The sequence below is a fragment of the Synchiropus splendidus genome, chromosome 17 (genome assembly GCF_027744825.2).
Source record: "Synchiropus splendidus isolate RoL2022-P1 chromosome 17, RoL_Sspl_1.0, whole genome shotgun sequence".
In the NCBI taxonomy this organism is placed as follows: Eukaryota; Metazoa; Chordata; class Actinopteri; order Syngnathiformes; family Callionymidae; genus Synchiropus; species Synchiropus splendidus.
The window spans coordinates 16,050,632-16,078,503 of record NC_071350.1 but is presented as its reverse complement, the minus strand read 5'-3'; the positions used below and the strand labels follow the sequence as shown (position 1 = coordinate 16,078,503).

Genomic DNA, 27,872 nt, shown 5'->3' with positions numbered 1-27,872 from the left:
ACTGAGCGAGTCAGACCGAGGCGCAACCGCACTGGAGGGGAAGTCAAGTCGTGCTGGAGTGGCGCGGCATCCTCGAACGCTTTACAACTAGAAAAAGAAAAGAAAAAAGCGAGAGCCGATCCGCGTTGAATCATGTTTCTACACGATGGACTATGCTGGTTTTAAAAGTCCAGAGCAGGGATTTGTAGTTTGCGAGGCATGGCGCTCCTTTTTGCGTGCTTCTTTCTGTCTTGGTGAGTATGGCAACTCTTCCACTTTTACGCACGGCGAACGCAGGACCGGGCGCGGATGTATGTTGGAATCAAACTAGTTCATAACCGCCGCCTCCGTTGCCTTTTGTTTATTTCATAGTTGCAGCAGTGTTTTGGGAACTCAGCACAGTGACACCAGCATCTATTTGGATAACATCACGCGCATATTGGATAGATTACTGGATGGGTATGACAACAGACTACGACCCGGATTTGGAGGTATATTTCAATATTCTTCCACTGAAAACCGCTGCTTCTGATGCTAGATAAAGTTTACAGACAGCTTTTATGTTATAATTTGAGAAGAATGAATCACTGTTAAATGCATCAGTAATGTATTATTCCCACCACAGGTCCAGTCACAGAGGTCAAAACAGACATCTTTGTCACCAGTTTCGGACCAGTCTCAGATGTTGAGATGGTATGTAAACCCCAGCGAAGGTTAATTCCAGTGTGCAGTCTATTTCCAACACTTTGCTGCATGAACACAATGGAGAGTGTATGTATAGATGCCTTGTGTGTGAATCTATATGCATGTAGCCCTCAAGTCATGGCGCGCTCAGCCTTCATTATTCCAGCAGTTGGGCAGGATGTCATTAGCGCAGCTTAGGATTTTAATCTGGTTGACAATCCTCGGTTAGTGAGCGAGATGTGGCCGGCCACTCCTGGCATGGGATAGGCTGAGCGGCTATATGTCTGTGATACTTTCGACGGGTCCGGCTTTAGGCTTTAGGTACTTTTCTAGAGCATGTAATGCTCACTCCAAGAGCCACCGCGGGATGTGCGGGTGGCACTTTTGCAAGCAAACGGATGTGCGAGTCAATCGGGTCATCCAGTTGGCTGGGACGGCGGAGCTTCAATAAATGATGTCAGTGGAGATGAGAAGACGCCGCTGATGTATCTATCTGGTGAACGTTCCGGTGAAGCGTCAGTAAACGTGAGGACGAGCCAGCCAGAAAATATTTCAGTCAAAGTGCGTTGAAAGTTGTGGCGTGGGTCGCAATGTTTCATTCAGGAGCCTTAAACCGATAAGTCAAGTGTGATGGATGTTCCCCTTTAGCATATTAGCTTAGCGAGAATTTTAGCTTGTTCTTTCATTTGTGACAGACAAATCATTTTGTTACCTGAGCCTGTTTATGGACAAAAATATGAAAGACAAAATATTGCATGTAATAATCACAGGAAAATTACTTACAACCGTTGGTAGCGGCTAAGGAATGTCGCCGAAAGTTGTGGCTAGCTAGAAGGATGGATGCTCTTCAAATGATGAGCTGAAGCTGATGAATGAAAAGAGAGAAATCTAAATCATATTTGTAATCATATCTTGTAAGATGTTGATGGACAGATCTGCAAGCTGCTAAATGGATGGATGGAGCAATGAAGACCAACTCATGTACAGAAATGCCACATGGGTGGTTGGATATTGATGAGACGCTGAGATGTAGTGGAGGATGGAACAATTGATGGATGGACAGAAAAGATACAGAGATGGAGAGTTATGAGAGACACAACTGGGTGGGTGAAAGATTGGAGAGAGATATGGAGTGCACAGAGATACTGGTTGGTTGGACAGTGGATGGATGGATGGATGGATGGATGGATGGTCGATGTAACAAATGTTGGGAAAGATGGGTGGAATGTTGGGAGGATGGGAAATAAAAAGCAAAATAAAATAAAAATAAAGGAAACAAAAACATAGATATATAGAAACACTGGATGGATAGATGGATGAAAGGATGGATGGCTGGATGGATGCAAAGCAGATGCAAAAGATACTGGGAAAGATGGATGGATAGATAGTAGAGTGGGATGGATGATAGATGGGTGGATGGATGGATGGATGGATGGAAAGCAGATGCAGAAGATACTGGGAAAGATGGATGATAGATAGCAGATGCAAAGGATAGTGGGAAAGATGGATGGATGGATGGATGGATCGATGGGTGGGTGGATGGATGGATGGATGGATGGATGGGTGGGTGGATGGATGGATGGATGGATGATAGCAGATGCAAAAGGCTTTGGGAAACATGGATGGATGAATGGATAAATAGCAGACACCAAAGATAGTGGGGAAGATGGATGGATGGATGGGTGTGGGTGAAGAGATGGATGATGATGGATGGATAGAAGGATGGACGATGCAATAGATACTGGGAAGTGATGGGTGGATTTATAGAGATATTGGTGAATTAATTGATGAATAAATAGAGAATTCAGTGGATACTAGGAAGATGGATGAATGGATTATGAATGTACTTATAAAGAGATATAGGTGGATGGATGGATGGAAAAAAGAGAGAAATACTATATAGGTATATAGAGATGCTGGATGGATGGATGGATGGATGATGGATGGATGGATGGATGGATGATGGATGGATGGATGGATGGATGGATGGATGATGGCTGGATGGATGGATGGATGGATGGATGATGGATGGATGGATGGATGGATGGAAAAAAGAGAAAAATACTATATAGGTATATAGAGATGCTGGATGGATGGATGGATGGATGGATGGATGGATGGATGATGGATGGATGGATGATGGCTGGATGGATGGATGATGGATGGATGGAATGGATCCTTGGAAACGGGATGGATGGATTTATAGAGATACTCGTAGCTGGATGGATGGATGGATGGATGGATGGATGCATGGATATATAAAGGGATATGGGTGGATGGATGGATGATGAGCAACAGTGACATACAGACTGAAGCTCAGATATCCATTGCTGCGAGATGGACGGGACTTGGAATGGAAATGAGGGCGATACAAAGATATGAAGAATCACTCAGAGGCACTGAATGGATGCAGATGGATCGATTGAAAGTGGAGATATGGATGGACGAAGTGATCTAGGTCCGGCGAGGAAGGAGTGAAAGTAACCTACATCCTGATCTTAGAAACATATTTTTAGAAGTGCGGGTCCAAATAAAAATACAGACGCAGCCTGCCAGGTTTTTCTGAAACGGTGGCTCACAAACCCATCTGCTGTTCTCTCCAGGCTTAGTGGAGTAGCAGCAGGAGCAGAAGCGGCACCAGCAGTAGGCGTGATCCGCTCTGTCTAACCCACCTTCCCTCTTCCAGGAATATACCATGGACGTGTTCTTCCGTCAGACCTGGATCGACGAGCGGCTGAAATTCGAGGGCCCCATCGAGATCCTGCGGCTCAACAACCTGATGGTCAGCAAGATCTGGACGCCGGACACGTTTTTCCGGAACGGCAAGAGGTCGATCTCGCACAACATGACCACCCCCAACAAGCTGTTCCGCATCATGCAGAACGGAACTATCCTCTACACCATGAGGTAACCGTGCTGACCTTCAGAGCTTTGCCAAGATGGGAGTAGTGCAGGCACGTGCGGAGGTGAAACAAAAACTCCCTCCCCCCCCAATGTGTCTCAGAAGCGCCCCGAAAACAGGCAGCCATCTTAACTCATCGCACCTCCAGAACACACATTGATATTGGGTCAAAAAAGTAATAAAATAATATATGAATTTAGGTGGGATATTCTCCTTTCTCACTTTATTACATTTAACACAAATATTGTTAAAAAAAAAAACATAGTTTTTACTAAATTATTTTTGTATATTCCATTGTCTTAAATTTCATTTATTTAATTCCAATCTTATTCAATAGACTTGATCTCTTTTTTATTTACATTTAAATTAAACTGTGTAAATGATGAATATTTTTTTCCATCGCAGTTGGACAACTTCACGCTGAAGCAGATGAGCACAGAAACTAATGTAAAATTCGTTACCATGACAACGAAGAGCCCCTGGTGGCGACAGTACCTGCTTACTTTTGCATAAAAATAAAACCCAAACAAACATGGCGTGTTGGAAGACTTTGTCGACATCGCGCGGGTCACATGACCAGTCAGCAACCGAAGCTTAAGACAGGTGTTGTTTCGAAGTGGAAACAAACTGTTGCTGCTGTCCAGTGTTGAATGAAACATGAATCCACGGTCCGCTCTCCTCCATTCCGACAGGTTAACCATAAACGCCGAGTGCCCCATGCGGCTGATGAACTTCCCCATGGACGGCCACGCCTGCCCACTCAAGTTTGGGAGCTGTGAGTTTGTTTGTATTGAGCCTTGCCACTCTGACAGATGGTGTCACTCTTAAACAACGACTCGATGGATGTGTGACAGGATCAGTGCGAGCTGCCGTTTTCATTTGTTGAGGAGGCAGTGACAGTGGGTGGTTTTTGTATGTGCTGCGGGGACAATGCAAAAACAAAAACAATATTTTGTTGGGTTTTTTCTTTTTTCTATTTTCAATCCAGATTTTTTTTTTGTCTGGATACTAGTACTTTATTTTTTTTTAATTGTTCATTTCTAATTAGATTTTTCCCTTTTTTTTATTATTTACTTGTTACTATGTTATTTTCTATTTTTTTTAAATAATTGTATCAAACGTTTGTATTGTAATAATATTTTTATAATATATATATATATATTTTTTTAGAAATTCATTTCTATTGTGGTTTATGTTTAACTCTAGTGTATTCAATTTTGTATGCTATTGTTTTGGATTTATTTTAAGTCATTTCTATTTAATATTTAACATTTGTGGAGGATGTTTTTTTAGGTTGAAGTTCATACTGTTTCATCCAAGAGGCTTCCAAGTTTCCATTTTGTCCACCAAACCACCAAAATCGCCTGCGTTTTCTTCTTCTATCGCAGCGTTTTACCTTCCAAATCTGTCCTTTCCGTGAAGCTTTACTTCTCCATGACCACTTCAAAGTGCCAAATCACCAGTTTGACATCAGCAAAGTCATCAAAGGCGCCCTGGCTCTCTCTGATGGAAAATCCCATGTCTTCTCAGACGCGTACCCCATCAGCGAAATCGTCTACACGTGGAAGAAAGGCCCTCTGTCGTCGGTGGAGGTGCCGCAGGAGTCGTCCAGCCTACTGCAGTACGACCTCATCGGCCAAACCGTGTCCAGCGAGAGACTAAAATCCAACACAGGTAGGACACACCTGAAGACACTGCTGCCACCGCCATCATGTTTTCCTCGACGGTTACTGAGGTGTCAGTTTGAGAGTCAATACACTCCCAGTGTGGACCCCAGTTTCTTTCTCTCTGACTCATAACTCCCTGACTTTCCGTCAGAAAGTGTGAGAAGTACAAGAGAAGATACTGAGGATGAGCACCAGGACGATTGTTGGTCTGTTTATTTCTCAGTTGAGCGCCAAGTTGCTTTGATATTTGGAGCCAAAAGCGAAATGAACTCTCTCCGTTTGTCTTCACCCGAGGCGTGAAATGATCTCTGTGATCACCTTATCTTCAGTTGACTGGTCGAGGAAGCGCATCATGCTCAGAGATGAGACTGGAATGAAGGGAGGATGAAAGCAGAAGGTGATAAACTCCTCAGTAAAGGAGTGGATTAAACCTTAAGTTTGAATATTCACACTTGTTTTCGATCGCTAGAAGAATGAGTTGAGATAACAGCTGTTCTTTTTTCGAGGAACAGATCTGGGTTAACGAATCCCTCGGGTCTCCTCAAACCATCATCATTTATCAGGGACCTTTAAAGAAGCCGAGAGATTGTGTCGTATCGCTTTGAACTAAAAGTGTAAAGGACAAAGTACCTTCAAGCAATCGCTCAGAGTAGCTGTATTATCTGAATATTCCTGATGGATTTCAAGGACTCGATGGCTTCCCATTCCTCCCCTGCATATTGTTCGTCTATACAGCCTCATTGTAGAAGCTTTTTGTTCCTCAGTTTGTTGAACTAGAATGACTGCGATGTGAGTTAAGTAAGTCAATGGCTCTGGAAAGACGATTAAAACCCGGATTGTTTCAGGCGAATACGTCATCATGACCGTCCACTTCCACCTCCAGAGGAAGATGGGCTTCTTCCTCATCCAGACGTACATCCCCTGCATCATGACCGTCATCCTGGCGCAAGTCTCTTTCTGGATTAACAAGGAGTCCGTTCCAGCCAGGACCGTCTTCGGTAAGCTTTAACAAAACCGCATTTCTCACCGTCCGCCTACTTCGTTGCACTCCAGAGCCCAGATGTAACTTTAGAAAACTTTACTGTCCACTCGCACTGCAGAAGAAAAGCCATAGCAACCGCTGCTTCCCGTCTTTATTCCTCCTACACTCCGATGAATTAATTGGAAATAAATCTATCTCTCCGTGTTTTTTCTAAATTGGTCATGCCAAGGCCAAGAGGGGGAGGCTGTTTACTTGGCCCACTTCCGAGCACTCACAGGTTCCGCTCTTTCACATTTCATTACGCTACAGTTGTCACCAACCTCTCGCCCGGGGAGCAGCGGCAGACACAGAGGGATGGACGGACAGCGTCTGCCCAGACAAGAACCTCTGGACTCTGGAGCGATTGAGTCCTCCTCTGAGCGGAATGTTGAAAGTAACATTTCCTTGCTTTGGAGTGAAAGGGAATGACAAATAATAATAAAAAAAAAAGACTTCACTTTGATGGATCAGTTGGAACGTCATTACTGGTCTGATCTGAAAAGCTGGCCCTGTGATGTAATCATTCATTTGGCTCTCTTGTTCCGCAAAACTCCACGAGCATTTGCAGCGAGTCCAAAACAAAATACCTCCCGCTCAGAGTACCTTTGATTGTTGCTGTTGTTTTTATTACCGGCTGAAGCTTAGATGAAAGACCGCTTTCATTTATTCTGACTTGAATCGGGAAGTTGATCTTGTTACCCGACGATAAACAAGTAGAAGAGATGCACTTGCTGAATCCCACACACCCAAGCGAGTCCCACAGACTTAGTGGTTTGTGGTGAATTATTTGGAAACTTTCTGTGTGACTCGTGAATGAGTCGAGCTGGGGAGAATTTTTGGGGTCAGTCATCCAGACTTGTGGATAGAAATCGAGGGAGGTTAAGAAGAGATGGTCAAGGTGAACAAAGAGGCCGCTGTGGTGCAGGTTTTGGTTCCAACCAAACAAGCACACACGGTTTAACCTATCGGGTGTGAAGCGAAACAAGTCGCACCAGAATGACAATCCACTGATCGCAGTCTTCAGACTGGTGAAACGGCGATTGGCTGGAGCAAAAACCTGCACCCACTGCGGCCCTTTGAGGAGCCTCAGGAGTCAGAGTTAGATGAGTCAGAGAAGCCTGTCAATGGGTGGAGAAAGGATGAGATCAGAAATGAAGGAGAGCTACAGTTTGAAGAGAAAGGTGGGTAGATGGTTTGGGCACGTAAAGGGGAGAGACAGTGTAAGTCCAAGAATGTCGGAGATTGGCAACCGCTGATACAAGAAGGTGAAGCTGATCCCAGCTACTTGGGGAGACTTGGAACATCTCCTGATGTGTCCGTACATTAGACTCAGGACAAGGCAGTAACTCTCATAACTGGGCATGTTTCGGGAGCCGATCACCACGCACAATCCGTCAGAGCTTATATTCCACTTGTCACTGTTAATATAAAAGTTAGGGTCCCATATGGATTCTCCATCTGTGTCGAGTCATTATCCTCGCTCATCCCGCTGTCGTCAGTCTCCACAGAATTGGGCCTTAAAAACTCGGGAAGAGACGTCGTGAGGACAAAAAAGTTCATACGGCTTGAAGATAGAGGCCGAGGAAGTCGACGGAGAAAACAGAAAGAAGCGGGAATACGCCACGCCGACAGTACATTAGGCTATAGCATGTTGTGCGCTGTATTGTCAGCAGCCTCTAAAAGCTGAAAGTCCCTTGAGCACAAGTCTCACAGACTTAATTGAGTGTGGCCTAATTTGTACCTTTTCTCATAAAAGCCCATAAGTGCCCCCAGCGTTTCATTTCTATCCTGTCTTCATTCTTCATCCTCCTCCCTCCCACTCGCTCCCTTTCTTTCTTTCTCTTATCCCCACCCTCCCACCATGACAGGCTTTCTTCCCTCCTCATCGGAAGCATTTAACTTATCCTTAAGCTGGAGACAGCCCGCGTCGATCGCTCCGAGTTTGCGCCGCAACTTCCCCGGCTCAAGTGGGGTGTTGAAAATGCTTCTCCGACATTCCCAGACACATTAAATCCCCCTTTCATTTCCTGCGCTGCTAATGAAATGTGCCCGGCTACAGTTTGCGCTGGGTGGAAGCACGGGCAGCGGCGTTCAATGGCCCCATTTGCCTGCTTGGTTTAGCTTGATAAAAGTGAATTGGAGATGTGTTAATGGGCCGATACGAGAGATCTTAGTTGTCAGCATCTTTATCCGACTTTGCCTAATGAGTGTCGCGCCAGAATGACAGAGAAAATGAGTCAAAGTGTAAAGCAAGTGAGAGTTCTGAACCTGGAGCGCCTCAGAATTAACCCCTGAGTCATGATCCCACCATTCTAATGACTCACAATCTTCACTTTTTGTTTGTTATAAAGTTGTACATGTGGTCTAGTCAGTGACCTCCATTCAGTCAATAGTCCTCCTTGGCGACAGAGAAATCTCAACAGGAAGTGAACTGATAGTAGGGAATTGGGGACTCATCTTAAGGTGGTTCATTCTAATGTACTTGGCAACATGTGAATGAGTCCCTCTGATGGTGGTTGGAGACTCGCACATCTCTATGTTAGTCAGTGAGACTCCATATGCAGATTATTTGGAGAAATCTCAGCGCGTTTGACTTCTCGTTCCTGTTGCTTATTGGTAACAGGAATATTGGAATTAATGAATCACACACATCAAGATGAGCCAGAGTGACTCAAGTTGTGACTCACTGCTGCATCAGGAAACACTAGAGGTAAAGTCCCTTGAGTCAGACGCACATATTCAAAAAACTGTTCCATGTTCTATGTTACATAGAATTGACAAACTCTATGCTTTTGGTGCCTCATGACTCAAGAGGATCTGAATGACTCATCAGTCAGAGGAGTCATATTTCGAATTGTTTCCCTGTGGGAATCACAGCCGCACATTTAAAGGCACTGATCCTCATCCCATCTGCTTCCCCTTCATATGAATGACGGAGATGAACGCCGCTAATACTCTGACTGATGCGGACTGTTTGAGAAAGGCTTGTGTCTGCCTCAGCCTCCTCTCTGGTGGCTCTTTCCAAAAATGTTTACAGATATTTCGTCTGTGTTATTGGCATGTTCATGAGGGGCCGGGGGTTAAGTCTGCTTTCGGATGGATTAGCATGCCCTGGAGTGACTTTTTGGCAAAACTCCCCCAAGCTCGATGTCACATGACGTGGCATTTTCAATGCCTGAGGCAGATGTCTAAGGGAGAATGGCTGTTTGTTGTTGGCTAGCAGAGTATGCAGAATACAGTCGGCTGTAACATCGCATGGTTTGGAGAACATCCAGATGTTTAATTCGATGTGGTAGAGACACAGACTTATCGCCAAAAAGGGAATCACTAGAAGTAATCTTCACCTGCCATTCAGAGGCTTTGGGAGATGGTATCGTTGGCACCATGACCAGAAGATGCATTTCCATGAAAGATGCCCCACCAAGCTCATGGACTTTATCTAAGAAACCCACCGAGGAGATTCAGGGGGGCTTCTGGGTTGGGACATTGTTGAGCCAGACTTGGTTTTGATGTCCACGAGCTCCATGCAGATCTGCAAAGAAGAGGGTATTGATGGGCTGAGGGGCACAGGAGCATTTGGCAAGCTGGTCTCTGAGTCATGGCCAGATGTTCCTTGGGATTTGTGGACGGCACAGAAGCCATCGTGGACATTGTAGAAACTAAAATAGCCTCAAGGTGGCAATACTTGAGGGAAGTGACCTGGTCATGCAAGGGTGCTGGTCTTCTTTTCCTTCTGGTTTCTCGCTTCACGGGTGGCCACAGCGGATCATCTCCCTCCATCTCCCCCTGTCCTCTGCTTCCTCTTCTCTCAAACCTACAACCCTCATGTCCTCCTTCACCACGTCCATAAATCTCCTCTTTGCCCTTCCTCTCCACTAGTACCAACCTTCTAGTACCTTCTAACTTCTAGTAGTAACTTCTAGTACCAACCTCAACATCTTCATCTACCAATGTACTGGCTCTCTCTCGTCGGTACATGTCCACACCGCGAGGTTTACCGCTGGTAATTTCTGTTTTTAAATAAAGCTTCACATTGATCAATATTAATATATTGTAGTTGAAATGCTGTTTCATGAGAAATATGAGGAACATATGAGGTTCTTTCGGGTCACGACAGCTCTTCATCATACATGAAGACATTGCAGATGTGAAAAATGCCACGTTGTGTTCATCCATTTACAACAGTGCGTCATGTTGCATGTGTGATTCCAGTTTTTGGAATGTGAGAAAAGACGCCGCACGCTTATCGGCACACTATTATTAATGCTCCCGGCTGATAATTAACTCCACACACTTCTGCAGGTGGAAGAAGCATTATGTTCATCACCTTGTGTGGAATGAAGGGCGCGCTCCCTTGCTTTAAAAAATGAGCTACCAGGAACATTAATAAGCAGCGGTTGGGATTTGGGAATTCAGCAAGGCAGACGTTGCATTCCCACGTGGAGTTTTCATCTTCACCACTTTTGAACCGGGATCCAGATACTGAAGCAATTTGTTGTCTCAAACCAGTGTAACTCTCATACTTTGCTTGTGTCACTGAGAATCTCAGGAGATTTGCAGTGGACACTTCTGTGAGTCTGGTTTTAATAAGGTTTCTGCCCTATTTTCAGAAACCATAGTAAATAGTTCAGACAACGTCGGTGGTTTTGGAGGCAATACGTAGCATTTTGCTAGCTGTGATCACAAGCCTTGGGCACTGACTGGAAGGTCAAGCTCTGGACCTTACTGTTCTCCAGAGGGCAGCTGGACTCTCCTTTAGAATCATCCAGGAGAGACTCAAAATAGAACCACTGACCCTCTTCATTGAGGGAAACTAGTTGCCAGACTTTCCTTTTGGATTACCCCCATATGAAGTGTTCCAGCCCTGTTTGAGTGGGAAGAGGTCTGAGGCAGACCCAGGACACATTTGGTCGATGAGGTTTCTCAGCCAGGAGCGTCTCAGCGCTGCTCTAGACAAACTGCTGGGGGTATCTGGAGAAAAGAAAGTTATCCTGGATCGGAAAATGAATGGCCTTTCCTGTACTGTATTGTGTCCAGTTCTCTTGGGCCTGGTATGTGATATCGTGGATTTTTTTTGTTGCAAGCCCCTATGATGACAGCTTAACATTCAGATTCCTAAAGGCTCTGACCCCACGATTCAGAGGAAGTCGTAACTGCTGTAGAGACAGTGAAACCCTTCCACGTGTTCAAGGACAGTAGAGTGTCGAAGGTTTGTAACCATTTCAAAGGGCTAAAATATGTTTAAAATATATATATTTCTATTTCAGTCTCTCTCTCTTTCGCTATTCTGGAACGTAACCTTCACAGCTCATTCCGATTTCCTCCAAACGGCTTCAGCGGAAGTATAATACTTTCTCCTTGTCCCCACTGCCTCCCCTCACCCGCAGGTATCACCACAGTCCTCACCATGACCACGCTCAGCATCAGCGCCCGACACTCGCTGCCAAAAGTCTCCTATGCCACGGCCATGGACTGGTTCATCGCCGTCTGCTTCGCCTTTGTCTTCTCGGCGCTGATCGAGTTTGCGGCCGTCAATTACTTCTCAACCCTGCAGGCCAACCGAGAGCTGCGGAAGGCAGCGGCCATGAAAGCGGCGGCTCAAGAGGCGGCAGCTGCAGGTGCTGCCCCAGCTGCAGCCGGCGGTGCCGATGGAGACGTTTCCTCAGTGAGTCTGCCAGACTTTTTCACACTTGACAAATATCTGCTGACTGATCTATTAACCAGTTTGGACTCATAATTAAAGGTCTCTGGTGGTGTGTCTGAATATGTGAGAAATGGCTTGAAAGGACTAGTCTGCCTCTGATGTTCCTTAAATGAGATTTATGAAGCTCTCCGGTTGAAAAGCTTTGGTAGATTTAGGGCAAGGAACTACTAGATAGTGAGTGAGAGTGGCGGATGGATAGAGGAGAGATGGTTGCTCAGGCAGTTCAGGACAAGGTGTAAGTGAGGGCAGCTCTGATGTTGTAGAAGAATTCAAAGAAGAGTTGTGAGAGAGGAAGTGTGGTGTTATATAATGAGAAGTTAGTGAGGGTGCTGTGTGTGGGGACTGGGAGACATTGTAGGCAAAAGAGAGGGAGTGTAGAGTTGGATTTCATCAGCTCTCAGGAGATTCTCCAGGGTTCTCCAAAAGTTTAGGAGGACTTGCTGTGGCAACCCTGATGGTACACAATATGAATACGAGGTCAAGGGTAACATCCCAGATACAAGCGGCTGAAATGAGTTTTCTCCGATGGATGGCGGATGTCTCCCATAGACATAGGGTGAGGAGGTCCATCACTCGGGAGAGACTCGGAGTAGAGCTGCTGCTTCTCCGCGTTGAGAGGAGTCAATTGAGATGGTTCGGGCATCTCATGAGGCAGCATCCAGGACGCCTCCCTTTGGAGGTGTTTCAGGCACGGCCAGCTGGGAGGAGACCGAGGGGTCGACCCAGGACCAGGTGGAGGGACTGTACCTCTTCACTGGCATGGGAGCGTCTTGGGATCTTCCAGTTGGAGCTGGTGGGTGTTGCTCAGGAGACCTTTTGAAGCTGCTGCCCTCGCAGTTGAGGATGGATGGATGGATGGGTACTTCTGAATATATTTTAATTTAAAGTTTCATGAAATGTGGACAAAGGAGTAAAGAACAGGTGATGACAATTCGGTGGTGTTCTTGAGCGCCCCCACCTCACAGCAAGGTGGTGACAGGTTCGCTTCCTGCTTCCAGTCCTTTCTGCACGGAGTTTATATATTCTTGCAAAGGTTTATTCTGGGCACTCTGGTTTCCTCCCACCGCCCATAAACATCAAGAGGTCAATGCAGTATAGGAGTTTTCCACACCACCACATTCACACACATGAAAATAAAACTCTGAAATTCTGAAAATGCTCTGTTTTCGTGGTTGCCAGATAAGATGGTTATAGCTTTAGCCAGTGGATTCGTGGTTGACTTTAGGGCGCTTTACACTCTGCTTCCCTGGTTCGAGTCCTTTTTGGTACTTACTTTTGCAAGTAGCTAAGTTCTCATGGAAGTTTTTAAAACCTGCGCTCTGGCGGAGGAATGCGCTCTTTGTCACATGGCTTCCGTCCCTGCGACGGCTAGAGCTGCTGCATTCATTAATACGACCAGATATCAATATTGCATTGTTTCAATGGCTCCTCCAGCACCAACTTTTTTCTCAGCGTTACACAAGAAGTGTGGAGCTGCCGTCGCTATGGCAACTGCAGTAACGTAGTTCTGCATATCAAGTATGAAAGTTTGGTTCTTAGCTGAGTATCTGACTCTGAGGACTCAGGTCCAAGGCTTATCTGGGACAGGTCATCGGAATCCAGAGCCAAACCGCGGAGAGGGACTTTGTGTTGTTTGATTTAATAATCCTCTGGACGTCACGTGCAGGTACTGCAGCGCTACCTCTTTTTTTTTTTTTTTGGTCCCTTTAGACACGGCATGTAAATAAACTCACAATCAAATGGGATGTTTTTATGGAGCTCATCTCAGCGAGACAACTCCTCACACACACACAAACATGCTCCACTTTCCCGCTGTGCTCTTCATGTGTTCCCTTTTTTCTCCATCCCAGTCTCAGTTTGAAGGTTCTGCTCACGTCTGCACGCGCTCATGTCCCCACAATCCCCCTCATAGTCTGAAACGTGAAGTGTGATCTATATGCACACGCAGTCAAGTGTATCATCCGTCCATCATCCGTCCCTCCTCCGGTCGTCTCTCCTGCCCTGTGATAGCCACTGCGAGTGACGTGAGGAGACAGCCAGTGGCTCTGTAAACGCTGTTGCTGCAGATTATGTAAGAGACATAGATTAAGGGAATATCCAGCAGATCACTGGAGGCTCACAGGGAGGGCAGCCGCCACAGCGGGGGGGCTGAAGAAAGCTGGCCCCGTGCACCCGCGCCGAGTAAGATGCAGGGAAACGCCAGGGATTGTTTTGGTGGAGTGAGCGTTGCACGGAGAGGGAAAATGAAGTGGGAGGGATGCATCATAGAAAATGCTTCACAAAAACATGTAGGAGGGAGGACTCTGCATTAGAGAAATGAGGAGAGAAGACAATGGTGTGCTGCTGGAAATAGAAATGACCACTTCTGTCACGATTTAAAGGTGCAGGCCGCCACGCTCGTGCTGTACACTCATGCGTAGTGTGTTTGGGCGCAAGCGAACAAGAGGGGGTGACCGCGACTTTGGCGGCCGTCCCAGCTACACAGGGCTCCGCCCTCACCGCAGGTGGGCACGACAGGTTCACATCATCAACCCCTGTTTCTGGCCAGTCCCGCACTTGACTTTCCTCGAGCTGAAGCCTCCTTGCTGCGGGACTCACATGCATAACTTCAATATTTAGCCTTTGAAACAAGATCCTCAGCAGCTGGACAGCGAGAGTCAATAGAAAGTTCGTCGCTGTTAAAATATTCACCAAGTTGAACTCTTTCATCGTTGCTTAATTAGCCCAAACACACTCAGATTATTAATAAAATCCAGCTCTTGTGCGTAAATGGACCATAAAGTCTCTTCATAATTTTTGCTGTGTGTGTTTAAGACTTTTCAGTCTGTCAGATGAAGTTCAAATGAAAGAGTTTCTGTTGCATGTTTGATGTCAAACTATTCTGATCCCAATAATGGAGATGTAACAAAACTTCATGGCATGACATTTGGTGAAAATATGCAATATATATTATATATTAGGAATATAATATTTAGAAACATTAATATTATATATAACTAACATTATTTATAATATATTTCGTCAATATCATATACAGTGGTACCTCGGTTTTCGAATGTCCCAGACTTAGAAACAAATCAGAGTTCGCCAAAAATTTTGAGATTTTTTTGCTTCGGATTTCGAACGAAAATCCAGAACTCTCGACACCTCCGAGGCTGGATCGTTCACTCCAGGGTTTGATGTCCTGTTGTGGGCTGGAGCTGGGACAGGGATGAGGCCAGTCTGGGACAGAGCCTGACTTGGTTTATGACTTTGTCACAGCCAAACTGCACAGAAGCGCACATTCAGAGCTGGACACGCACCGGGCACCTCTTCACTTCTGGAGAGACCTCACTCACTCGGCAACCCCTCCCACATGCAGCGGCCACACACATAGAGGAACAGCCACCTGCAGCAGACACTCTACATTCACTCCTACAAAAGACTATTTTAAGGCTTGGAACGCATTGTTTCTTTTTCCATTCATTGTCATGGGAAAAATCCATTCAGATTTCAAACAAATCGCTTCTTGAACGGCTGTCTGGAACGGATCGTGGTCGAGAACCAAGGTACCACTGTATTTATAAATATATATATATATATTTGGCATATCTTGTTTGAAAATACTGAGAATGCAACTTCTGTTTATCAAAACTTTGCGAGGATCTGCCAAAACAGACCCCATATATCATCGATGTGATGCGATGAGTTTGAAGATATTGTTCTGTTGAGCAAAACACAACAATAAGGTCAAAGTGTGCTCATTGTTTTGCAATCAAATTGTTTACCATCATATTTGTCATCTTCATACAGAGATTAGATTTTGTATTTTGCATATTATATTGTTGACCCGATACGACTTCAGGAGTATTTCAGATAAGATAGAAAACAATCCATGGGTGTGTGTGTCTGTTTTTCTCTGGAGCAAGGCACATTGTGGGTTTACATTTACATACATAATATCAAACTCAAGCACCTTTCATTTACAAGCATGTGCGCTCCCACTCAACACCTACCACGCTGACCTTTTCCCGCTGCTAGCTCTCCACTGTAGAACATATTAAAGCATGTAGCTGACGTGCTGACAGCAGCCGCTGCACGGAGACCATCTGCCCACTTCGACAGAGGGAATGTCCAAACGCAGCGCGGTGGATAAAAAAAGCAGCAGCCGATCCCTCTGATCAATGTGGAGGTTTTGATGGATCGGCTGTGTGGCCCCTCGCCGAACGCCGCACTTGAGCCTGAGGAGCTGAAGTGGATGTTGACATTCATCTGCTTATCAATCGAATACAGGGCTTCATTTTGAGAACGTCTTCCTTTCTCTTGTCCATCAACAAGCCCCTCAGTTGTTGAAGTCAGGTTTACATTTGTGTGTTGATCTGCGAGTAGGTGTGTGCTGATGTGTTTGAGTTTGTTTTGAATGCACGTAGGCTTCGGTGTCATCGTTCCAGTGTTCATCAGGGTCATGCTTTTAGATAGGAATCGTGAGATGTGGATTACGCCGGTAAACAAATATGGCAGCCAAGCTACGGCTGTATGAGTGTTGGAAAAATGGCAAATTTCTATCATAGTTGGCGAAAGTACTGGGCGGAAACATGTTTAGGGCGTCCTCCTGTGGAAACAGAAGGGCGTCCATTTTTTCATGTTTGGTCCTGAGGATGCCCAGACGCCCTCCTTGCTAAAAGCCGGATGAAGATGGCGCTCCATGTTGGACTTGCTACTGCTCTGTGCAAGCGACTTTTTGTGCATGTTTAGGAAGGTACAAGTGTTTCTCTTGTGCAGAGACACCTGGATATTTCAGTGTGTGGAAGTAAAGTTTGTGTTGCTGCTCAGAAACCTGTGGAATGGAGAGGAGAAACCTGTGAATTTTTTATGTGTATATGGGCGTTAGCTCAAATGTTGCCTCTAAAGTTGTTCGTGTTTGTTGAGTGTGTGTTTTGGGGGGGTGTTGCACCATGTCTTCCCTCCAACTGTATCTCATTCAGAGCGAGGCGCATGTGTACTGGTCTCGCTTTTGTTGTTGTTGAGGCGATAACCAAGTGTCAATTCCCTTCAAGCGATGGCTTTTGTTCTCTGTGTTTGCATCCCACAACTGTCAGTCTTTGTCTAAACTGTCAGATCCAAACTGTAAAGATTGCGTTGTGAGCGCAGGTTTGAGTCATCACCCGCCGCACGTGCTCATGAGCCGCCGCTGGTTTGTGTCTTTCAGGCGGATGCCAGCAACGTGCTGAAGAAGAGGATGAACTCCGCGCCGCTTTTCGAACGTCCGGCCAAAACCTTCCCCAACCCGCCGGTCAACGCTCAAGCCTTCCTGCAGCAGGGCTCGGCGGTACCGGCCAACAACGTTCTGACCGGCACCAGCATCATCGACAAGTACTCTCGCATCCTCTTCCCCCTTTCCTTCGGTGCGTTCAACCTGGTCTACTGGATCGTCTACTTGACCAAGGACACCATGGAGATGTCCAGGTGAGGCGCCAGTCGCGTGGCTACTTCAAATCCTCTCCTGGCTTGTTGACATTCAGCACCGCTGCGGAGCGTTTAAGAGGAACAGCAGGGTGTTTGGTGTTGTGTTGGTTACGAATGTGAGGCAAAAACAGAGGAGCAAAAACGATGCAGATGTGGAAGGTTCTGGAAGAGGCCCGGCAGCGGTGACAAATGTGGCATATGTAAAAAGAGGTCAGTTTTCTGCTCTTGCAAATGTGAGGGCGGAGCACATCAGAGATTCCAGCGAGCGGAAAGACGAGGGCAGAAATCGCTGCGAATATAAGAAGGTGAGAGGTGATTAGCTTCAGCGGGGAACAATCTGGCTGATTGGAGCGGGTCAGGAGAGGAAGAGGAGGAGGAGGAGGAAGAGGAGAGGGGGATGGAGAGGCAGGGGGAGAGGCGACTTCACCACCACAAAACAACAGAACTGCATGTTTGTTTTTATCTTTTAAAAAAAGTGTGATTTTTCTCGCCAGCAATTCAAGTCGCTTGTCAGCAGAAAAGCAATGTTTGACTAGCAAAGAGGCAGGTAGTGATGGGCTGTTGAGGCTTCATGAAACAGTGCCCTCATTTTCAGAGCCCACCAGGTGTCGCTCTCTGCTCTAAAATCATTGGTTTTTAACAGCTACTTCAATGAAACCAACGTTTCTAAGGCAAGAGTGCCACCAGCTGAGCCCTGATAATAAGCACTGTGTTTCGCGAAGCTTCATCAGCAGGCAGGTCCTCGACTTAATGTACAGCACATCTGACGTGCTGGACGATGTTTCGATTCTATCCTGTCGATCACTGCGTTCCTCTCACGTCGGAAGTGGGATGAAAGAGTTGGGAGTAAGTTCAGTGTGTTTCAGTCATTGAAGTCGGAGAAGGAGATGCACAAAAGCTATTCTCACGTGGACCTCGTCGACGTCTTGATCCATCCGCGCGGCCTTTGCGAAGATGAAATTTGTTTGTTTCATGTGTTATATTTCATGGATTAAACAGTTCTACTTCCTGTTTACATTCGGGTAAGCCATCTTGGATTTGGGGGGTGAGGATACTCTCACTTTCTGACTGGGAAATCTGACCCAGTCCGAAAGGGTGACCTTACCCGAATCCTAATCCTGATGTAACAAAGACAAATGGAACACACCATAAGGCCTAAAGAATTAGTGGGATACAGATCGCAATAACTGGGCTGAAAATGTTGCTTCTCCCAACCGAGGAGGGGCAAATTTAGGGTTCTAAATTTCAGTCGTAAATATAAAACCTATTCAGTATGTCTGATCAAATATCGTTTAGTGTCATAACTACAAATGGAACTGTGACATACCGACGTGTAGCTAATCCACGAGTCAACCAAGAAACTTGGAAGCACAGCAGTTTTGATATTTATTGATTTGACTACAATAGAAGTTTGTTATCCTCATGCCTAAACTTCACTTCCCTCTGTCGAGGTGTTCGACACGTATCGCCTAAATGTAGCCATTAGCATCGCGACTCCCCATTGATCGGTTAGAACCCGCCTGCTTGAAGACGAACGTGAAGCAGCGCTGCACACGTGGTTGATAAGTGACTCCTTCTCCAGGCCTTCCTTCATTATTCAGAGGCCACACAAAGCTAAACCCTTCGCTGCTGAATTATTCACCGTATGTCTCCGCCACAATTGCGCGGTTGCGATCACAGACGGCTGAAGTTGTAATTGTAACATGAGGGGGAAACTTTGTGTTGTCCCTCCTCCACGACTGCTCCACCACCACTGGCTCAGTGGAGCGTGGGCTTCACGATCTCTCCAAAAATAAATAAAATGTGACTTGAGAGACGTACGGATAAAGTTTTCCAGTTGTCTTCTGCTTCCAAACTGGCGAGGCGAGCGAACAAATCCGTCCTCATTACGATGATCTCAATACCTTCTGCTTGCTCGCCAACCTGGTGCAACTACAGACCCAAGTGAGCCTGCCAGGTTTGGCCTCTCGTGTTCACCCAACTGCTGCTTCAACGCCTTCCAACAGCTGATTTATTTAACTCCTTAGCCGTGAAATTCACTGTAACTCAGGGCTAATGAGCTGATGAGGAGACGTGGCGTGCGTCTGTTAAATTACTTTTCAAGTCTGCTCGCCCTGCTATTGATAGACGCCGTGAGGAGGAAGCTCATTCTCACCTGCCTGTGGCTGCGATCGAGGTCTTTCAGTCAAGAGACAGCTGCAGAGCTCATGTGACCCGATGGATGCCGTGCTCTGTCTTTTGGCTCAGCTCTTTCTTCCGAGCAACACTGTCTTTCATGAATCCTCCCTTCACTCGTGAACAAGACCCCACGATACCTGAAGGATCTCGCATCTCCTGTGAACTGTGGTGTGTTTGTGAACGGAATGTGAATAATATCATTTAGAGCCAAAGTTGTTCAACGTGACAATAATCCTTAACTTGATGATTTCATAATGAAACAGATTATTTTGGATTATTTTTGCGTAGATTTTTTTACACATTGCGTTTCATTTATTATTCATTATTATTTTAAATTTATTAATGTTAATGTTAGTTTTTGTGAATGTTGAACAATTCTATATATATATATATATATATATATATATATATATATATATATATATATATATATTTTTTTTTTTTTTTTTTTTTTTTTAATTTCACAATTTTAACTATATTATATTTCCTTTTGTTTTTGACTGAAACAACTTTTTGATTTTGAAAAAGTGTAACAAAAAAACCAAAACTAACAAAAGTTATTTTCTGGTTTTGTTTAAAAAACATTTTCTTAATCTTCATTAATCCATAAACACCATCATACACACAATAAAGTGTATTTTGTTACCTTGCAATATAACCATTATTCAAATCGTAATGAGCAATATATGATCATCTTCATTCTATATACTGTATGTATCATATACTTTTTTGAAGCTCAAATGTATTTGAAGGTGTGTTTTGATCCCAGCTGCAAGGAGTAGCTTGAGTTGAGAAACGTGCCTGTGAGAGCTGGTGCGCAGGTGCAAGTGTGTCTCCTCCAGTGAGGATGGAGAGGAGGCGTAAGAGCAGTGGAGGGGCTGGCAGCGATGCCTACAGACTGCGGGCTATTTTAATGAATAGCTCTATTCAGGGCGCGACGTGAAGGAAACACATTTGCAGAAAACACTTCCTCCCATGAGGGGCCACAGCTGGTTGACTGGCTGGTTGCTGGTTCCGCGGCTGGCAGGCGGCGCCGGTGTCAGAGTGGGCGCATCTCTGCTCCTCTTTATTGCCCATCACAACGCCGAGCCCGAAAACCACCGTCTTTATTGACGCTCATAAATCAAAATCGCGAAACGCCGTTCCCGACCCGATTCCTATTTTCCAGTGCCGTAGCTATAACTTTGAAGCCATGATCGTCCAATAACAGGCCACTCAGGAGGCGCACGAGAGGCGCCACCGTAAACAATCTTCCATCCATCATGTTCCTCATGAGATACGTCCCACTCACTTAGTTTGCACTCGGTGTGGTGAGTTTCCGCCACAGTTTGGTATTCCACCTCAGAATCAAAGCTCCGGAGGAAGTTAAACCAACAGCTTCAAAAGACACTGAGGTTTACAGGTAGCGTAGCATCAAGCAGCTTTTCACGTTGAACCTCATGGGTGAGTCAAGTTACAAGTTTCAAGAAGTAAAAAACTCAGGACATTTCACCAGTTACAACAACGTACATGTAGTTTTACTCCTGTATTCCCCAAGAGTTGGAACTGTTTTATTTACAATGTGCTAACACGAATGCAGACAGCACTTTCCTACATCAGGTTTTTCAGAAACTTTTTCTTTGCTTCTGAGTCGTCCGTGGGCAACAGTGTTTGACCAATGTAGCTATAGCTGTATAGAAGTTTTCGCTTCAAGCCAACCGTACGTACTTGTCAAAATAAAATTCAAAAGATATTGAAGCAAAGTAGCGTGTCATCATACAGTTACAGAAGAGCCTAGCTGACACTGCAACAAAGCCACATTCTCCGAGTGCCCTTTCACACCCGCACGGCTCGGAGCTGGTTCCAGTTTCCGATCAAAGTTTGAACCGGCTGGTGTCTTCATGCAGCGAAAAGAACTGCTTCAGAATTTGAATATGACATCATCGTGGGTGTGTCGTCTTCACTGTTTACAAAATGAGAAGCATGTCGAGCAAGTACTGGAATTTTTTTTGCTCTGGCTAAATACATCGCCTATACAGTACACAGTCCGACACGACTGTCTTCTACGTCATGAAAAGTCGTCGCATGTTTGATTGTTGGTTGAAAACAAACACTCCCGTTTTCATAGCCGCTTGTCATTTTGTCCGGGTGTTCGCCTCCGCCTGAGCAACAGGTACCAGGGCTTGTTTGATGGAAAGCACTGAGGTTCTGAGACTCCCGAGCGGCACCGGCTCCAGAACCGCGTTGGTCTGAAAGGGCTCATGGATCCAAACTAAGGCCCGTTTGGTCCAAGCCTGTGCTTCCGTGCGTAACAATTCTACCACATGATTCCAAAGGCAGCAACCATCGCTCCACGCATCAGTTAGCTTCTTAGGAGGATCCACTTTTGCCATGCTCAGCACCGGAGAGCCCTCTGGTGGACACAAAACTCCTCCTGAATTTTGACTCTTGGATCAATGTTTACATCGAGTCGCGCTTTGAGGAGATTTCCAATATTTGCTGACTCATGAATACTTACTCTTTTAATGTGAACTCCACAGTCATATATGGTAAAATATCATTTTAGAAAAAGAAAAAAAAAATAGGTAGCTTAAGATTGATTCTTTACGTGACCATCGGAAAAGTAAAAGTACTGCATAAGTCGGAGCCACATGCTGCGAACACACACAAGAGAGTTGGTTAAAAGAGGAATAACAGAGTAAATGTTGTGCGTGGTTTGTGTCGACGATGTACGTAAGTGTACTAACACTCTCCTCTGTGTGTTACAGGGACACCGTCTGAGATGGAGTTACTGGATACTACACTTAACATATGCAAACACACAGATTTATAAATAGTACACTCACCACAGTAAGTAAAGACAAGGATGCTCGCCAAGCAGTCTGTCACGCCGCCTCAGTGCATTGTATTCGGAGATGAACCGGCTCCTAATGCCAACACGACCCACGGAGCTCACCGGGACTGAGGGCCTGTTTCCGAAATCTACGTCTCCATCTGTCTCCCTGTTTCTGCCCTCAAAAGAAGGCCCTGCCATCCAATCGCCGGTGGGACGTGACGCTGGGATTATCTGGGCTGTAAACCGTTGGATGTATTTATTTCCGTGTGAATGCGGTGAGCGACTGGCGCGACGCTGCTCATTGTAGATTCTATTTGTGTGAACTGGAGCTGGTGTTTGGCTGAATGTCAAAAAGTGTATCACGGGTCATTTATTTGTGGCATGATCTCTTCTGGGGAGGATGGGAGCGGGGATCTTCACAGGGCTGTGGTGGTGCTTGAGAAATACAAACCTATTCTCAGTTTTAAACCAGAGATTTGTGGGGAAAAAAAATGAATTTGTGAGCGTAAAATAACTCAAATGAATTATCGTCATTAACATTCCCAAACTGGACCTTAGATCCAGCTTAGATTTGAGGTATGAGCGGGTGTTAGCTAGACTTGCAGCAGCAACTTGAGCAAGTCCAACTGGTGCAAGCTCAATTACCATAAATGCTATTGTAACTTTATTTTCAGGACGCATTTAGCATGGTCACACTTCAAGAGCACACTGAGTAAAAGCCAGAATTTTACACCTGGGGAGAGACTTCCAGTGTTCCCAGTTATGCCCTCTGTTGACCAGATGTAGAATCTCCTAGTGGGAAGGTGGGAGAATTGGCACCACAGCAATGCAAGATGGCTGCCTCTAATGTTAACAGGAAGCGCACAAGAAGAGAATTTGTGTTTCCTCTGCATCCTGTAGGTTTTCTAGTTGCAAGCGTAAAACGTACTTGAAGAAGTTACATGGATGTCACCATCTTCTTCTCCAACTTAGATAACTGGTATGCACTGAACATGGCTGTGATGCCATTCCCAGCTCTCACTTCTGAGGTACTTACAACGCAGCATCAGAGTAGCTCCGGCGCTCCGACTCAAAGCAGCTTGAGTATGGATTCAACCCAAGACTTTTTAGCATAGGGAGCTAGGGATAGAGACGTGTGCGCTCTTTTGACCAGACTTTGGATTTGCAGCAGTGGATGCAGGGGAATGTCGAACTGGGTATTGGTTTTCTTTGGTTCAGACAGAGGCAACTGCAAAATGAACTTGGCTCGATGTATTTGACAACATACTCACTACTCTTAAGGCGTAAAACAGTGGTGAACTGGACTTCCATTGTTGACGCGGAAGTTAGCCTGCATGTCATTTCATTTCATGATGTTCAAAAAGAGCGGTTGGGGTTGGGATGAGAACATGGAGGGTGACGATGGTTAGCTTTCAAGGTTATCTGACTTGTGATGCTGCTTGGTATATGCAGTACCTAATGTGGCCAGCAGCTGCGATCGTGCACCATCCCACGGCTTACCCTTTCCTTTCCTTAAACACTTCTTTTTTTGCAAAGGAAACTGGGGAGGGATGTGAAGTGTGATCCAGGCGGAAGCCAAATATGCGACACGGAAAGATGACTTCAGCGTCAACATTGGACGAAAAAGTCCACTTGATGTTACGCCTTAGGAGTGAGGAAGCCGACTTGATAAACCTTTCCTCCTGTCTTTAGGACCTCTGACAGCACTAATGGGGTCGGGACATCTACACGGTAACATGCCACGGCAGGTACCTTCTTGCTTGTGATAGGTTTCACGAAACAGTGCACTCATTTCTAGTAGACGGCTCTAAAGTTACTTTGTAACTTTGAAACTTTAAAGTAACACCTTGTGTTACTCTTAAGCCGAGAGCGCCACCTTCTGAGCTCTGAGGAGACTGTTTCGTGAAGCCTCATCAGCCCATCACTACTTCACGCTCCAATCGTTGCCGACGTGTTCTCTCTTCTATCCACAAACTCTATGTCAGATTTGAACAAATGAAAACGCATTTTTCGACGCACGTTTCAACCGTCTCTAAATCTGCCCCTTCATGCTCCAAGGTTATGAAGCAGCACATCATAACAAGAAACCCCAGCTTGCCAAAATACGGCGCTTCCACAACACAGCCAGGCGATTCCCCGGAGAACACTCCAGCCTCCACGAGCACGAGGTTCGTGTTTTCTCCTCTTCCTAATTGTATACAAGCGAATCCCACCCCAACTCTCCAGCTTCCAATTATGAAACAAGGTGACAGCTGCGTTTCTTAAAGAGCCCAACTTAAAACCCGTCATCATCAATTACAGCAAATGCCAAAACATGCTCATTAATAATCCTCCGGTGCGTCCGTGCATACGGTGATTCACCGCGTGCAGCGAAGAAGCGAGCGCAACGCGCTAAATCCACGTGCGGTGTCTAAATATAAGCTGCGCTGCGCGTTGAAATCCATCATCCACCAGTTCTGATCTCATTACCGTTGTCTCCAACAAGCACCGGGCCCGAAACCAAACACGGTATATGCACATTTGTTTATACGGCGATTGTAAATTTTTATAAATAGGATTATTTGGTTGAAATAAAATGGTGGTGAAGTGTAATTTGTCAGACACTTTTAGAATAGTGTTGCTGTTTTTCCATGTTTGATTTGTGACGAAACCGGCATGCGGAGTTCTGTAACACTGTAATAAGTGAACCGTGCATGTTGCATCTCAAGTGTTAGTTTTGCAAGAATTCAACTTATGCAATGCAATGACTAATGCAATACAGACTCTGGCTGAACCCCGACAAAGTTTGCCATTGTCGCCCTCGTCTGACCGGGATGGAGCCGCCGACTTCATCTGTAAAGAAAGCAAGAATGAAAAAAAAAGAGGCTCAGACGTGATGCCAAGAATATGTATCCTGTCTCCCGCTGAATGATTTAAACCTTTTCTTTGGTGCAATGATGGTTTAGTTCTGTGCCAACTGTTGCTTTGGGTTTGAATAATTGAGATGCGGGGAGGAAGGAGGGGCGCTGTAATTGTTGCTAGCCTGCTGGCGCTCAATAATTCAGTTGACTTAGCTAACATCCGTTTTGTTTCCTCCTCAACCACCAGGTCATAATGCCGTCTTTTTCTCTCTTGCTCCTGAAGCAGATCACGAGAACATGCTTTTAAATCATTTGGTTTTCGCTCCGTCACTCATAAGAAGTCCACGCTTCCTTCAAAAGGATCCTGATCCAGAATCATGGTCAAAAAAGAGCTGAGCCAAGAGGCAAAGCTGCTACTCTCACCTTCCATCTGAGCAGATCACTGTGTTGCTCCTCCAACACACCGAGCCGTAGGAAACCTTCCGACAACTGGTCTGAGTTTGTGCTATACTTAATCTGCATAGAAATTTCAGTTCATATTTATTTATTTTTTTACATTATTACAGTGGTATTTACAGTACATTTAATTGCAGGGTTACATGCTGGATGCGTATCTTATTTTTACATGGAAATGAAAGCAAAACTTGATGGAGAATATTGTAAATCTATAGAAGATAAATGTACAATTTGTGGGGAATAAAAGCAGAAAAAAATGTTGAACCATCATAGTGTAAAAATTTGATAATAATTTAAACAAAAATTCAAATGCTGTCACTGAAATGATGTTAACATATTAACCTGGAAAAAAAATACAAGTCTTATTTAATATAACTTGAGAACAAATAGAGTAGAATTAACTTATGAATATAGAGATTGAATTTATTTAATGATTTATGGAAGAACTTCTTCCCTTCAATAACTGTCAAACTGAATAGTATTTATGTGTTATGCATGTTTGTCTTCTGCTTATTTAAATCACATGCCATTCACATTGAACAAATTATTTTTAATAATATTTGAACCGATACAGAGGTTTATAACAGTCTCAGAACACACTACTGTACCTGTTGGATCTGTGACTACACAAAGTTGTGGTCTGCTGAGAGAGGCTGAGCGCGTGACGGCCGTTCTCAGCTCCATCGATGCGCCCTCTGACCCCTTGGCCCCGCCGCTCACCTCCCTCACACCGAGGGAGGACCTCATTTGCATGACCCCATGTGCTTGTTAGGGGTTGTTGAATGTAGAAGACATGGTCAAAGAAGCCGTTTAGCTCCTGGCGCCGTCCCTCCTCAGCTCCACCGCCGCCACAGCAGCGCCGCAGGTTACAACTCAGTTCGTGGATATGATCTGCTGCACCTCCAGTGGTGGACCCTGCTTGACACGTAGCTGCATCACACATGGGCTTGTGGTTTCCTCCACAATGTGCTTTTTTTTTTTTTATTTCAGAAAATGTGTTTTTATTTCTCTTGTACTGACACACGTCCGCGTCTGATGAGATTGTACTAAACATGTTGAATAAAGGAGAATTATTTCACTGTTCAACTTTCTGTTGGAGAATTTGCCAGATACATTTCATCGCTGAGCTCATGGCTTCATTGAAAAAAAAAAATGTAGTCGAACTTTTCAAATTAATATCATAAATAAATACAAAAAATTAATAAAATGCATGTTTGCTTTAATACTTGTACGGTTTAGCTCAGTAATGATCAAAAGAACTTAAAAACCGATATTCTAAAAAAGGTAAGATCACAATCGAAAAAAAATAAAATAAAATAGACTAGTTAAAATAACACAGCATCCATCCAAATAAATAAATAAATACATTTAAAAATGACACGATAGCTGGCTAAAATAAGTGCAATATGTCTGTTGTGTTTTGAATATGAGTATAAATATGAGGAATGCAAAACAAAATTTCTCTATAAAGAATTTTTAAAAAAGTGTTCATAAGAGGAAGTTGATTAAAATACAACGTCAGCTTCATTTTTATTTAGATTTTTTTTAAAATAACAAGAGCTATTTTAGTAGAAAGCTGTTGCTTCAGCATCAAGGGTCCACCTTCTTCCGATGTTTCTCCTTCAAGTCCAAAGATAGTTCCTCCTTCAAAACATCCCACGTAAATTGTGAACATTCATCTTTTATTCAGGGTGAGAAAACAGCCGAATGAAGGGCTTGTGGGTCACGCGACACAGGAGGTGCTCGTGTTTTTGGTGCTCTTTGATTGTGTGTTCAAGCTCATTTCAAGATAACTATACAGTGTGTAACCGCTAGAGGGCCACACTCTATGAAATGGCAGGCCAAATTTGGCCCCTGGGCCCTGAGTTTGACACAATATTAGTTGTCAAGAAGTTTATGTGCAAAAATAATCTTGATAGTTTGTACAAATAAATCAGACAATAATTACTATAAATAGGCAGAACAACTTTATGAAATGCTACAAAACCTAAAGAGGAAAAATAAAGGAAAAAGGAGCTTTGTAAAGAAAAATGAAAAGGGTTGTTTACTGTAACGTGTTGAGTTGGTCAAAATAAAAGACCCACTGAGAAAAAAGGTAATAATAATCAAAAGAATGAAAATATAAATAAAAAAATGTAACTGAGAATTAGCTGGTAAATTTGAATAAATGAAGGAAAAGAA

The 27,872-nt window shown here is 44.7% G+C and overlaps 1 protein-coding gene across 1 annotated transcript; it reads left to right on the top strand.

The window, feature by feature from the left end:
* On the top strand, window positions 1-26,777 carry gabra6b (gamma-aminobutyric acid type A receptor subunit alpha6b). The gene is made up of 10 exons (XM_053846924.1): window positions 1-233; window positions 352-470; window positions 605-672; window positions 3,350-3,570; window positions 4,258-4,340; window positions 5,096-5,239; window positions 6,078-6,230; window positions 11,641-11,918; window positions 17,146-17,402; window positions 22,328-26,777. The coding sequence occupies exons 1-10, from the start codon at window positions 199-201 to the stop codon at window positions 22,338-22,340; spliced, it is 1,371 nt and encodes a 456-aa protein (XP_053702899.1). The 5' UTR covers window positions 1-198; the 3' UTR covers window positions 22,341-26,777.
* Window positions 26,778-27,872: the final 1,095 nt, after the last annotated feature.